The 15533-nt window shown below is 36.5% G+C and overlaps 1 protein-coding gene across 18 annotated transcripts in view; it reads left to right on the top strand.

Moving 5' to 3' along the window:
* Positions 1–15533, top strand: part of PDCD10 (programmed cell death 10) — a 51099-nt gene that overhangs the window by 20636 nt on the left and 14930 nt on the right. For 10 of the 18 annotated variants that reach the window (XM_001160758.7, XM_001160719.6, XM_009446794.5 and 7 more), the window contains one exon: positions 9467–9520. The exons of the other annotated variants lie outside the window; for them this stretch is intronic. In XM_001160758.7, coding sequence (XP_001160758.1) covers positions 9467–9520 — 54 coding nt within the window. The remainder of the gene's footprint in view (positions 1–9466; positions 9521–15533) is intronic. 18 annotated transcript variants of the gene reach the window in all.

Here is a 15533-nt window from a genome sequence, read left to right as displayed (position 1 = left end):
GAAAGGCTTTTTTGAGAGTTTTTGTCATGAAGGATGTTGAATTGTATCATATGCTTTTTCAGCATCAGCTGAAATGATCATATTTCAGCTTCATTCTATTGATAAGATGTATCACATTGATTGATTTGCATATATTGAACCATCCTTGCGTCCTGGGATAAATCTCCTTGGTTATTATGAATGATCTTTCTAATGTATTGTTGAATTTGGTTTGTTAGTGTTTTATTGAGGATTTATTTATTGGAGATTGGCCTGTAGTTTTCCTTTTTTGTTGTGTCTTTGCCTGGATTTGGTATCAGGGTAATACTGGCTTTGTAAAATGAGTTTGGAAGTATTCTCGCCTCCTCTATTTTTCGGAATAGTTTGAGTAGGGTTGGTATTGGTTCTTCAAATGTTTGGCAGAATTCAGCAGTGAAGCCATTGAATCCTGGGCTTTTCTTTACTGGGTGATGTTTTTGTTACAGCTTTGATTTTGTTAGTGGTTATTGGCCTGTTCAGGTTATGGATTTCTTCCTGGTTCAGTCTTGATAAGTGGTATATGTCTGGGAATTTATCCATTTCCTCTAGATTTTTCAATTTATTGCCATACTGTGGCTCATAGTAGCCACTAATGATCCTTTGACTTTCTGTGGTATCAGTTTGTAATGTCTACCTTTTTGTCTCTGATTTTATTTATTTGGGCCTTCTTTTTTTCTTAGTTGGTTTAAAGTTGTGTCAATTTTGCTTATCTTTTCAAAAAACCAAGTTTTTGTTTCATTGATATTTTGTATTTTCTTTGTTTCAATTTCCTTTATCTCTGATCTTTGTTATTTCTTTTCCTCTACTAATTTTGGGTTTGGTTTGCTCTTTTCTGGTTGTTTAAGATGTGTGTTATTTGAATTGTTTGTTCTCTTTTGATGTAGGCACTTAAAGCTATAAACTTCCTTAGTACTGTTTTCACTGTATCCCATAGGTTTCGGTATGTTGTGTTTCTGTTACTTGTTTCAAGAAATTTTTCATTTTCTTTCTTAAGTTTTTGATTTATCCACGGTTAATTCAGAAGCCTATTGTTTAATTTCCTCGTGTTTGTATAGTTTCAAAAATTTCTCTTGTTACTGGTTTCTAGTTTTATTTGATTGTGTTTAGAGAAGATGTTTAATACTAGTCGAATGTTTTAAGACTTGTATTGTGACCTAACATATGATCTGTCCTTGAGAATGATCCATGTGCTGGGGAAAAGAATGTGTATTCTACAGCTGTTCTATGGAATATTCTGTTTAGGTTCATTTGTTCTATAGTGCAGATTTAGTCTGATGTTTCTTTGTTGATTTTCTGTCTGAAAGATCTGTCCAACACTGAAAGTTGGGTGGTGAAGTCTCCAGCTATTATTGTATTTTGCTCAGTCTCTCTATTTAGTTCTAATAATATTTGCCTTATATTTCTGGGTACACCAGGACTGGGTGCATATATATTTACAATTATATCCTCTTACTGAATTGACCCCTTTATCATTATATAATGACCTTGTCTCCTTATAATTTTTGTCTTGAAATCTCTTTTGTCTGATACAAATACAGCTGCTCCTACTCTTTTTTTGGTTTCCATTTGCATGGAATATCTTTTTTCATCTCTTTATTTTGAGTTCAGATGTCTTTATAGGTGAAATGTGTTTCTCGTAGGCAACAGGTTGTTCTTGTTTTTTAATCCATTTGCCACTCTTTTTCTTTTGATTAGTTTAGTCCATTCACATTCAATGCTATTATTGATAAGTAAGGACTTACCTCTGCCATTTTGTTACTTGTTTTCTGGTTGTTTTGTGGTCTTCTCTTCCTTTTTTCCTTCCTTTCTGTCTTCCTTTTAGCGAAGGTGGTTTTCTCTGGTGGTATGTTTTAATTTTTTGCTTTTTATTTTTGGTGTATACATTGTTTTTTGTTTTGAGGTTATCATAAGGCTTGCAAACACTATCTTATTACCTATTATTTCAAACTGATGTCAGTTTATCACTGATTACATAAATAAGCAAAAAGAAAACTAATGAAATCTCTATACTTAATTACTCTCATTTTTTAGCTTTTGAAATAAGCAAAAAGAAAACTAATAAAATCTCTCTACTTCATCCCTCTCATTTTTTAACTTTTGTTGTTTCTCTTCATGTCTTATTGTATGGTTTGTCTTGAAAAGTTGTTATAGTTATTATTTTTGATTGATTCATCATTAGTCTTTCTACTTAAGAGTAGCTTGCACACCACAATTACAGTATTATAATATTCTGTGTGTTTCTGTGTACTTACTATTACCAGTGAGTTTTGTACTTTCAGAAGATTTTTTATTGCTCATGAATGTCCTTTTCTTTCAGATCAAACTCCCTTTGTTATTTCTTCTAGGACAAGTCTAGTGTTGATGAAATCTTTCAGCTTTCATTTGTTTGGGAAGGTCTTTATTTCTCCTTCATGTTTGAAGGATATTTTTGTTGGATAGTCTAGGATAAAAATTTCTTCCTTCAGCATTTTAAATATGTCATACTACTCTCTCATGGCCTGTAAGGTTTCCACTGAAAAGTCTTCTGCTAGGCAAATTGGAGCTCCATCATATGTTATTTGTTTCTTTTCTCTTGCTGCTTTTAGGATCCTTTATCGTTGACCTTTGGGGGGTTGATTATTAAATGCCTTGACACAGTCTTCTTTGGATTAAATCTTCTTGGTGTTCTATAACCTTCTTGTACTTAGATATTGATCTCTTTCTCTAGGTTTGGGAAGTTCTCTGGTATTATCACTTTGAATAAACTTTCTACCCTTATCTCTTTTTCTACCTCCTCTTTAATGCCAGTAACTCTTAGGTTCACCATTTTGAGACTATTTTCTAGATCTTGTAGGAGTGTTTAATTCTTATTTTTACTTTTGTCTCCTCTGTGCATTTTCAATAGCCTGTCTTCAAGCTCACTAATTATTTCTTTCACTTGATGCATTCTGCTATTAAGAGGTTGATGCATTCTTCAGTATGCCAGTTGCATTTTTCAGTTCTAGAATTTCTGCTTGATTTTACAAAATAATTTCAGTCTCTTTGTTAAATTTGTCTGATAGGATTCTGAATTCTTTCTCTGTGTTATCTTGAATTTCATTGTGTTTCCTCAACACAGTCATTTTGAATTGTCTGTCTGAGAAGTCACATATCTGTGTTTCTCCAGGATTGGTCCCTGGTGCCTTCTTTAGTTTGTTTGGTGAGGTCATGTTTTTCTGGATGGTCTTGATGCTTCTGGATGTTTGTTGGTGTCTGGTCATTGAAGAGTTAGGTATTTATTGTAGTCGTTGCAGTCTGGGCTTGTTTTTGCCCATCTTTCTTGGGAAGACTTTCTAAGTGTTCGAAGGGACTTGGGCCCCAAGCTCAATAATGCTGTGGTTCTTCCAGTCTCCTAGAGATACCACCGCCTTGGTGGTGTTGACTAAGATCTGGAAGAATTCTCTGGATTTCCAGGCAGAGGGTCTTGTTCTCTTTCCTTACTTTCTCCCAAACAAATGTAGTTTCTTTCTGTCTCTCTGTGCTGAACTTCCTGAAGCTGGGGGGAGGGGTGACACCCCTGTCGCCACCACCTCTGGAATTGCACTGGGTCAGACCTAAAGCTGGCACAGCACTGGGTGTGACCCAAGGCCTGCTGTAAACACTACCTGGCTAAAGCCTGTGTTCACTCAAGGCCCTGTGGCTCTACAATCAGCAAGTAGTGAAGCTAGCCAGATTTATGTCCTTCCCTTCAGTATGATAAGTTCCCCAGGCCCCAGATGGTCTGGAGATGGGCTCTGGGGGCCAGGAATTAAGAGTCAAAAACCTTAGAAATCTACCTAGTGTTCTTTCCTACTGTGGCTAAGCTGGCACTGAAAGCACACGACAAAGTTCTTCCCATTCTTCTCTCTCCTTTCTACAGGCAGAGGAGCCTCTCTCTGTGGTCACTGGCACATGGGGAGTTCTGCTAGGCCATGGTTGATGTTCACTTAAAACCCAAGGGCTCTTCAGTCAGCCTGTGGTGATTGCTGCCGAGCCTGAGCTTCACTCTTCAGGACAATGGGCTCCTCTCTGGGCCAGGACAGGTCTAGAAATGCTGTCCAAAAGCCTAGGCCTGGACTCGGGGACCCCAAGATCCAAACTGGTACCTAAGATGTAAGACAAAATCCCTTTTATATTTCCTTTTGCTTTTTTCAAGCAGGAGTCTCTCACCATAGCCACCACAGTGAGCTGGGAATTTGCTGGGTTTCACCTGAAACCAGCATGTCTGAATCTCAACCAAGGCCTACAGTGTACTACCTGGGTATCACTGTTGTTTATTCAGGGCCCGAGTGGTCTTTAGTCAGCAGGCGATGAATCCTGCCAGGATTGGATCCTTCCCTTCAGGGCAGTGAGCTCCATTTTGGCCCAGGGTGTGTCTAGAAATGTCGTCCAGGAGATAGGTCCTGGAATGGGGTCTCAGTACTCTGCCTGTTGCTTATCGTACTGTGACTGAGCTGGTATACAAGATAAAAGACACACTCCTGTTGCCTTTACTTGTTGCCTTCCTATCCTGAAGCAGAAGGAAGGAGTCTCTTATTGCTGTGAGCTCTGCTGCCTGGGATTGGGGGAGGAGTGACACATCCATTCCCTTGGTCACCCTGTCTGGTGGGTCTTTGGTTGCATGCTGTCCTAGTCCACTGGCTCTAAGCACAACACTAAGACATGTCCAGGAATTGCAGTCCTTGTGTCCTAGACTGCCTTTCAAGTTTATCTGAGACTCTAGAGCACTTTAGCCCTTGGTGGCAAGGCTTACTCAATTTCCAACCTCTTGGATTGGCGATTCTCCTCTGACCGTGTCACGTCCAAATGCTACCTTTTGTGGGTGGCTGCTAGCTGAACCCAGCACACTTTTGCTCTCCACTGTGATTGATCAGCACTAAGTTTAATACAAAGTCTCCCAGTTGCTGTGCTCTCTCCACCCAAGTGCACATATTCTTTGTCCGTGCCACATAGCTGCTATTGCGGGATGGGGGAGGGGTGGCATCAGTGTTTCAAGATGGTCTTTCCCACTCTCTTTATTGCCTCTTTCAGCAATATGAAATTAAAACCAGGTACTATGATTGCTCACTTGATTTTTGGTTCTTTGGCAGTGCTTTTTTGTGTGTAGTTGGTAAAATTGGTATTCCTGCGGAGGGGACCATCAATGGAGGCTTTGATTCGGCCATCTTGCTTCGCCTCCCTTCTTAGTTTTTTTTTTTTTTTCCTGTTAAGATAAAATAAACCAGACCTCAAACTTTGAGCATAGTAAACATTCTTCACAATGCAGGTAGGGATTTTATCTACAATCCTACCATCAGGAAGTGATCATAATTAGCATTTTGGGTTTAAATTATTGCTCTTCTTCTTAGTAAGCTATTTAATCTTATCTGTTTCCTTATTTATAAAATGGGGATAAACAGTGGTGTACTTCATTATCTCAACAACTCTGTGAAATAAGTAAGTTGATGTATTGTAAATTGTTTAAAATAGTACTAGTTATATAGTAAGTGTTAGTTATTGTTGTTAAGAAATCTTTCACATATATTTCACAGTTTTGTATACTTGTAGGCAGTGTTTTAATGGAATATTTTTATAATAGGTGGTTCTGCTTACCTTTTTTGCCAGACAGCTTGGCAGCCCACAGAACTGATTTAGAAGCATGCGTTGAACTTCACATGGACAAATCTTTCTCTGTGACAGTTCAAAAACTAATAAGTGACTTCTTGATTCCATTACTTCTGTCTTTCTAGCAAGCTTGTTTACTTTTACCGGCTCACCTAATTTTTATTTGAATTTCTGGAGATGTATTTGAAGTTTTTATTCTTGTAAGTTGGCCCAGTTTAGTTCTTTTTAAGAAATAAGATCAACAATCTGTTCACTGTGGGTAGGGAGAGGGGCGTGAACATGGAAAAATCAAATCTTGCCTGATTTTTAGGAAGCAAGTAGATTTGTACACAATTCAAAACCAGTTAATCTAATTATTTTGACCTTTAAAACAAACAACAACAACAACAAAACACACAGCTTTCACAAAAGTGTGAAAGCAGGAGTCTTTTAAAACTTGAGTAACCAAAGGGCTAAATGGCTTTTTTTTTGTTTAAATTATGGTTTTAGGAAACTTGATGCTAGAAAAGTGTAGAAGAAACTGATACTTTTGGAGAGAGCAAAACAACAAATGTCCTCTCCATGGAATCTGAATTATGTGGAAGCTTTTAAAATATTTTTATAAGTGGACCAGAGTAAATTTGCCTGGTTTGTGGTTGATAGTAAGTGTAAGTGTTCTTAAAGGCTATCAACAATAAGTTACAGAAGGAGTTCACAAAACAGTAGGCAGAATGGGGGTTGAGGTAAGACCTCCTTTTAGGCTTACCCAGCCTATCCATTGTCTCCAAATGTGCTTCAGGAGGCACTTTTCCTTCTCTTTTAGGAGAGATGAAGTATGTTACATACCTTTTCTCTCACTCTGATTCTCTTATTTTCTCTTACTCTTTTACTGGTTACATGGACATACTGTGTAACTGAGGCCCAAGCAATGCTTCTCACTGTCGCAGTATCCATTAATGCAAGGTGCAGTCACAATTTCCTCCTTCAGGGGACCCAAAATACAGTGTATGCACTGTCAGTTACTACTAAGAAGTTTATTGTGTTTAATCTATTTTTTTTTGTTTTGTTTTGTTTTTGAGATAGAGAGTCTCGCTCTGTCGCCCAGGCTGGAGTGCAGTGGCATGATCTCGGCTCACTGCAAGCTCTGCCTCCCAGGTTCACACCATTCTGCCTCAGCCTCCCGAGTAGCTGGGACTACAGGCACCCGCCACCACGCCCAGCTAATTTTTTTTTGTATTTTTAGTAGAGACTGGGTTTCACCTTGTTAACCAGGATGGTCTCGATCTCCTGACCTTGTGATCCGCCTGCTTCGGCCTCCCAGAGTGCTGGGATTACAGACGTGAGCCACCGTGCCCAGCCTTACTGTGTTTATTCTTTAAAGTTACCCTAGCCAAAGACGTTATCCCTAAAGCTCAGAAAGTGCTGGACTCTAAAGAGACTGAAAACAAAGTGGAAATTCTTTTCTTTCCTAAATTTACATGAAATCATTACATTCCATGTGTTACCAACCCTGAAGAAACTTCTAAGTGGGAGAACTCCCCAGGAGGATGATTTTAAGAGGCCGGAACACACTTTTTAAAGATCAGTTTAAATCCCATGTTTATAAAGACTTCTTTCTGCTTCAACTGATGGCAGTCACTCCACTTTTCATATAGCTCCTTCACGTTGTACATGTAGGAACTCAAGTACATGGTAGGAACTCAAGAATATGTCGGTCCTTAAAGAACCAGGTTGAAGAGATTCAGTGACAGGGTGGACTCCAGTCTGGAAGAGTGAGTACAGGGAGTCAGGGTAGCATTAGTGGCTTGTATACAGGATTCAGAGTCAAACTGAGTTTCTTCCTTTGTAAAATGGAGAAGAAGATAACATATTTTGCTACCTAACTAGTACAGGCTGAAATTATAAATAGATTTAAGAACAGTTTAGATAAATTTATGGATAAGAGATTAAATTCAGTTCAAACAATGGATATATGCCTGGTACTGTCCTGGACACCATGAATATATCAATACCATATGAGGAAGAAAGCCTTTTGACTTTATTGTAAGGCCTGTGGGTATAGGCAGTCATGTGGCACATAACATTTCAGTCATTGGTAGATGGATGGCATATATGATGGTTGGCCCATAAGATTATAATTGAGCAGAAAAATTCCTCTCACCAAGTGACGTTAAAGCCATTGTTCATTGTAGCGCAACACATTACCTCTTTTATGTTTACATACACAAATACATAGTGTTACAGTTGCCTATAGTAGTTCAGTAAACATCAGGTTTGTAGCCTAGACACAGTAGGCTGTATCATACAGCCTAGGTGTGTGGTAGGCTATCCCTGTAGGTTTCTGTCAGTACACTCTGTGATGTCCACATAATGATGAAATCACCTAATGACATTTTTCTCAAAACATATCCATCCCCATCATTAAGCGATGCATGACTGCAGTGTATCTCCAAGTGACTCCCAGCAGAATTTTGGTGAAGTGCTTCTCAGCTCACAGATTTTTGATTTAGTATATGTCTGACCTTCCTGTGACTTATTCTTTTTGTAAGGTTCACGTAATTAAAATGAGTCTAGAAATCTAGAGATGCTGTTATCTATCTCAGATAATCTTGTTAGCTCTTCATGAACTTTCTGGGCACTTTTACTTGTTTGGATCCTTTCACTTACCATTCAGGGCTATACAGAGTGAACTAATAACGCTGATACTTGAAGGCACACAGCTGACTCAGACCTTTTTAAAAGAGGTCAGAGTGTGGTGTAAACCTAAGTAAGGAAATGGGTTCCTATCAAAACAGAAACATTCATTCTTTATGTCTGTCCCTGCCTCTCTTGAATAACAAGAACTTGAGATCTAATGAGCTATATTGTTATTTTAATCTTAGTAATAGTCACTATAATTATATTAATTACTTGGAAGTAGGAAACTTTTTTCATTTTTTGGAAACATATCTTTGTTAATTATGAACTACTTATATAGTTATTTCTTTCTACATTTGTTTACTGGGCTGTTTATGCCTTCTTTTTTATCTACTGAGGCAATATTAGATTTTACAAGATTTGTTAGAAGTCATGTTAAATATTAAGCTAAATGGTTCATTGTTTTTTGGCAGATAAATTATCTTGTCAGATTCTGTTGCTTTTGCTTTGTGCTTAAAGTTAGTCATTTGTAGGGAGTTGCAAGGTTCTTGGCATTTGTAGCTGTCTTGTTTAGAAAATAAATTGATTTAACGTGTTAGAGATCCCATACAGGAGATTTCTGAAGCAAAACTTACACTTTTGTTGCCTCAAGGGAAGACTTTATTGCATAATATGATATATGTTCATAAGGTTTGTGTAGAAATATTATACTTGGTAAAAATCTATATAGATTACATTGTTTCCAATTTAATATTGTCCCAAGTAAAAAATATATACAATTGAGTGTTATTGAGTTAACTAACTCAATCCTTAAGGACTGAAAAAATCAGAACTTAACAGAAGCTAGGTTTTTTAAGCCTGGCAGTTAACTCTTTACAAATGGAATTATTTTTATGAAATTATGAAATTCTGTGCCTTTGGTTCGCTGAAAACTGAATTAACGTGTGTAGTAAGGATGTTAATCTTTTGAAATTATAAACCTCACATGTTTGATATAAAAATTAAAAGCATATGGGTTGCTTTTAATTTTTTTTATAAAAAATTAAGGACATATATTTTTTCATTGAAAATTTTGATAGCCTAATTGAAGAATTACGGTGATGTACAATTGTTAACAAGAATGTTGATTAAATGTTTAATGTGTTCATGTGATTGCTACAGAATGGAATCTCAGAAATGTGCTTTTTCCAAGAAAGTTGATATTCATAATAATTTAAAATTTTTATTGCAGCTAGAACGAGTAAATCTGTCTGCAGCTCAGACACTGAGAGCCGCTTTCATTAAGGTGAGGTGCAAATAATTTACTATGATTATTAAAGTGTATGTTCTTTGTAAATGTAAGTACGTGTGATGGTTGCCAGTTTATTTTCTTTTAGGGAAAGCCTTTTTAGCCATCTTATGCCTGTTTCACTATATTCCATAAAGCTTAAAACACTTCCAAAAGATAAACTAGAACAAATGTTATTTCGTTAGCATTCATCTTTTCATCACTTTGTGCTTTTGAAACTTTTTCAGAGTGTTCTCTCCTTAGCTGTAGATTATATTTTTGAGGTTTTTTTTTTTTCTATTATTTGACCTTTTGAAAACTTATATGGCTGGGCGTGGTGACTCATACCTGTCATCCCAACACTTTGAGAGGCTGAGGTGGGAGGATCACTTGAGACCTGGAGCTCAAGACCAGCCTGGGCAGTATAGCAAGATCCTGTATCTACAGAAAATAAAAATATTAGCCAGGCATGGTGGTGCGTGCCTGTCATTCTTGCTACTCAGGAGGCTGAGGCAGGAGGATTGCTAGAGCCCAGGAGTTTGAGGTTACAGTGAGACGTGATCATGCTGCTGTGATCCAGCCTGGGTAACAGAAAAAGACCCTGTCTCAAAATAAAGTAAAAATTTAAAAGTATTTGTAAAAGTGTAACTTGAAAAGGTATTCTTTCTATTGTTTAATTATAGAACATGAGTCTAAAAAACGTTTTTCAGTGGGAAAGTAATACCTTCAAATATGGTGAATTAAATATACTTTGAGGATATACAGTTAAGTTACTCAAAATAAATGTTTTCCTTGTCTTTAGACTTGAGCTGTTCAGTGGGTTATCACTAGCCACATGTTGCTTTTGAGCATTTAAAAATAAGACTAGGTCAGATCAAGATATGTTCCAAGTTAAAATACACACAGATTTTGAAGACTTCATATAAGAAAAAGAAAGTAAACTAGCTTAGTAATAAATATTTTATAATGATTACATGTTGAAATAATATTTTGGATGTACTGTTAAAATAATTTTACCTGTGTCTTTTTACTTTTTTTAAAATGTGGCCGCTTAATATTACATAGGTAGCTCATAGTTGTTGCTGATATTACATTTCTGTTGTACAGCCCTACTCTAGAGACTTACTGTACATGTTGAATGCATTCTTTAATATAAAACTTTTATCTGGTCCTCCATCCCAAATATATATTATGGTGCCCAAAACTTTAATTTTTATTTTTGTATTCCTTCCCATCAGTAGCTTAAATAACCTGTGTTTTAGGTACAGTATTTTAATGTTTAAATATGGAATACATTTATATTTTAATTGGAGTTGAAACTATAAGCCCATTCTGCTTGATTTCTTCCATGTCACACAAGCTTATTGATAACACTCTTTTCTGGTAGCACAAGTTATGTCACTAGGTATCTCATATTACCATAATAATCTACATTACGTATGTTAGAATAGAGCTTTTTTGATTTAATATTCTGTGATTCAAGGTGAGTACATATATATTTAGTAGCTTCATTAAATTGCATCCTGCCAAATCATTGGGTTAATGAAGCAACACCATAATCATTTCCTTTTTTTTTTATTGTTGTTTTCTTCTTTGAGTGTCAGTTTGGCTTTGGAACGGCATATTTGGTCATTAGGGAGGCATGATGCTATCTTAAGCATCTTTGTGGCCATAAGAAGAAGGAAAAGTAATCTGTACAGTAGTATTGCTAAGAGAAAAGTCAATATTTCAGCTTTTCTAATGCCAGGAACAGAGAGAAGACGACCCTGTCCGAAGGAGTAGATAGTATCTTCAATGACATTCATAAAATAAAATAATAAATTTCCTGAGGGTTTTTCTTGTAACATCCTAACATATAAGCTAATTATCTAACCTTAAGTACAATTATGTGACTGTGATAGATGTGGTTTGATCCATGGATAAAGTTTGTTGTCCATGGCATAGATTACTTATTTTGGAAGAAAACAAAGTAACTAATTTTACACTGATGTATTTTTAATTATCACATTTAGTTTGTTACATTTCAAGTGAAATTGAAGGAGGACATGTTAAAACTGTAAAGATGCTTGTATTTTTTAAATTACAACTTTTGAAAAAGATGAAAGAAACCTCACCAGTCATAAAATCTTTTATATTCATAATTCCAATTATTGGTCCGCAACAACAATAATTTTCATCATGGTTTTTGTTATTTGGAGGGAAAAGAGGATTAAAATAGTTTTTCCCAAGATAATACTATTGAATATTTTAATGTATATACAGTTAACCTTTGAACAGTGTGGAGGTTAGAGATGCTGACCCCCTGCAGAGTTGAAGATTTGAGTATAAGTTTTGACTTCCAAAAATCTTAACTACTAAAAGCCTACTGTTGACCAGAACATCTTACTGGTAGCAAAAACAGTTGATTAACATATGCTTTGTGTATCCTATATATTACATACTGTATTCTTAAAGTCACAGAAAAGAAAGTGTTATTAAGAAAATCGTAAGAGAAAATATATTTATTATTCATTAAGTTGAAGTGGATCATCATAAGGTCTGCATCCTTGTCGTTTTCACATTGAATATGCTGAGGAGGAGGAAGAAGAGAAGGGGTTGGTCTTGCTAGCTCAGGGATGTCAGAAGTAGAGAAGGTGAATGGGGAGGCAAGAGAGGCAGGCACACTTAGTGTAACTTTACAGAAATATGTTTAATTTCTGACTTATTTGCTTTGTCATTTTTCTAAAAATGTTTCTGTACAGTACCAATCTTCCAACATTTGCTTTAGTTTCAGTGCTTGTATCAGAGAAGGGTCCATGTCATAAAGCAGCCTTGAATAAAGAGAACTCTTCTGCTGGATTGTCTAATGTCCATTTGTTTTCTGGCACTCCTTTGTCTTCTTCCTCATTGTCTATTAGCTCTTAAATTTCTCTGATATCCATATCTTGAAACCCTTCATCCTCTACCTTTTTTTTTTAACCATATCTACAATCTCTTTCATGATTTCTGTGGCTCTGTTGTAAATCCTGTGGAGTCATGCACAACGTGTGGACACAGTTTTCTCCAGCAGAAATTTATTGTTTTAGGCTCAATGGGTTTTTCTATAACAACAGTAGCATCAATGGTGTAATTCTTCCAGACTTTCATGGTATTCTTTCTACCAAGGATTGTTGACAGCCCTTTCCATAGGGGCCTTATGGTTCCATGTATAATGAGCTTTAAAGGTTCTTGATCCCCTGATGTAGATGCTGATTTAGAGGTGTGGTGTTTTGGGACAAGTAGGCCACTTTGATGCCTTTCAGTGTTGAACTCATGGGGTTCTGGGAAGCAAGGGACATTATCCAGTATCAGAAGAATTTTTTTGAACAACAATAATAATAAAAGAAAGGCTAGGTGTGGAGGCCCGTGCCTTGTAATCCTAGCACTTTGGGAGGCTGAAGTGTGAGGCCAGAGGCCAGAAGTTCAAGACCAGCCTAGGCAACATAGGAAGACCTTGTCTCTAATTAAATATACAATACATATATATGTGTGTGTATGTATATGTAGATATCTCTGATATCTATATATATATATCTGATATCTCAATATATATCTGATATCTGTAGATCTAGCTATATAGAGATATATAGGTATCTCATAGATATATATAGACAATCAGAAGAACTTCAGAAGACCATCCCTTCCTGCCAAGATGCTTTCTAACTGCAGAAACAACGCATTGATGGTACCAGGCTAGAACAAGGGTTCTCTTTGTCTAGGTCTTCTTGTACAACCACAAGACTGGAAGCTGGTGTTTTTCTTCTCCCTTCAAGGCTTGAGGGTTTAGCAGCATTATAAATAAGGACAGTCCTGATCATAAACCAGACTTCATTTGCACAGAACAGTAGAGTTGTCCTATCTCTTCCTGCCTTAAATTCTGGTGCTCACTTCTCTGCTTTACTAATAAATATTCTTTGTGGCTATTTTTTCCTTCAGAATAGGGCACTTTGATCTGTATTAAAAACCTTTTCAGGCAGATATTTTTTTCCTCAAAGATTTTCTTAATGGTGTGTGGGGACTTATTTGTTGCCTCTTGGTCATCAGAATCTGGGTCTCCTGTTATCTTGACATTTTTTAAGCAAAACCTCTTTCTAAAATTATCAAACTATCCTTGGCTGGCATTAAATTCTTCAGCTTTAGACTTTCCTTTTGCTTTAAGTTGTCATAGAATGACTTTGCTTTTTCTTGAATCATATTAGGGTCTATAGGTATGCCTTTCTTATAGACATCCTGCACCAACATAAAAGCTGCATTTTCAACAGGAGACAAAAAGGTATTTCACAAAACATGCAAGGTTTTTGTACCTGCTGATGTAGCTGCAGCAATGGCTTCGTTTCATGAATTTCCTTTTTTTTTCTTACAGTGAGTCTTAGACTGTATTCAAGCAATTCAGTATCATGCAATTCACCTTCTTGTAATGTCATGACTTTGCTTCTTGAGCACACTTCCAACATCACTAGTGGCACTTTGTTGGGTCCCATGGTATTATTCCATGTTTAAAGTATTGCACTAAACACGATGAAAAAAATATGTGAGGGCTGGGAGGTATTACTTTGTACTGTGATGTGCAGTTTGCTGGAGAGATGAACTGTTCACATGGAGATGATTAGAGTCACATGGCGTTTTAATCATATGCTTACTAATACTTGAACTGACTGCAATAGCAACAGGAGGTGGCTTCAAAATTATTACATATACATGTGTACTACAGTTAATTTTGTGCAGTTATGATTTAATATTGCATCTGTATATTTGTTTATATTTCTTTTAACTGCAAATAACACCATGTGCAGTCTGTTTGCGTGTGAGTTTTGATAAATTTTAACTTTTTAATTGTATCTATTTTATAGTAAATACTAAAATAGACTAGTGGATAACTATATTTTATGCATTCATAACATGTGTTTTTATTATTTTTTTCACTACTTATAGGCTACTCAGTTTGTCTATAAGTTTTTTCAAATTGTTGCTGATCTCCAAAAATTTTTCCTGTATATTTATTGAAAAGTATCTGCATGTAAATGGACCTGAGCAGTTAAAACCAGTTCTTCAAGGGTCAGCTATATTCTACTTCATTCCCTCTCCCCCTTATCCTCTCTGAGAGGTTCCGATAGGTTGTCCGTCTTCCAGATTGAGAATCACTGATCCACAAGAGTGTATGTTGCTGCCCTTCGGTTTATTTTTTTCTTACAGCTGGATTCTTTACAAAGATTAGACACCCTACAGGGTTCATGTTGTATTCTGAGGGAAAACCTAGAGTTGTAGATTGTCTCTCTGATTTAAGACCATATTTATTCATTTTGTCAGTCAGAGCCATTTGGTAAATTCAAGCTTTTGAAATAAGAATTAGCTTAACCAGGTTTTTAGCCAGGAGGTACTGAGACTACTCCTTCCAAACTATGTACTGAGGTACCTGGTGGCCCATAGCAAATTCAGAGGGGTGCCACGAAGTATTTTAAAATTGTGAAGGTGTACAGTGATGCTCAACATCTGTTTGACACTGCATGGACTCCTAGCTTGAGATGGATTGCAATTCAGCGTATTGGATTGTCCTTCACTGCTTTCACTGGTGTTAGATCGTTGAGAAGCTGGACTTTTTGGCCAGTGCTATGATCTAACAGAAGTACCAGAAAAAAATATATCTTCAAGAGGAAATGAGAGGGGCAAGGTCCAATCTAAGACCAGTGTTTGAGAAATTATGAAGTGCCCAGTAGGCACACACATCCCAGTAATAAGTGACGATAGTTATTTAAGAACGGAGTAAAAATTGTTTTTTTCAATTTATGTGTATTATTTTTTTAAAGGCTAAGTAGTTAGGACACTATACTTATTAAGTTGTTTAGACCTAAGTATTTAATAAACAGCACTGTGAGGTGCATCTTTTGGCACTAAGGACACTGAAAACTGAGAAAGTTAGGGACCTTTGTGAGACTTTTGTAATGCTCTAGCTTTAGCATTTTGGGGTCCCAGACCAGCTTGGTATTGAAAACTTTATTCTCAGACTTTCAGCATT

This window comes from Pan troglodytes, chromosome 2 (genome assembly GCF_028858775.2).
Source record: "Pan troglodytes isolate AG18354 chromosome 2, NHGRI_mPanTro3-v2.0_pri, whole genome shotgun sequence".
Taxonomy (NCBI): Eukaryota; Metazoa; Chordata; class Mammalia; order Primates; family Hominidae; genus Pan; species Pan troglodytes.
Note: the sequence above shows the minus strand (reverse complement) of the source record. Positions and strands in the feature narration are given on the sequence as shown.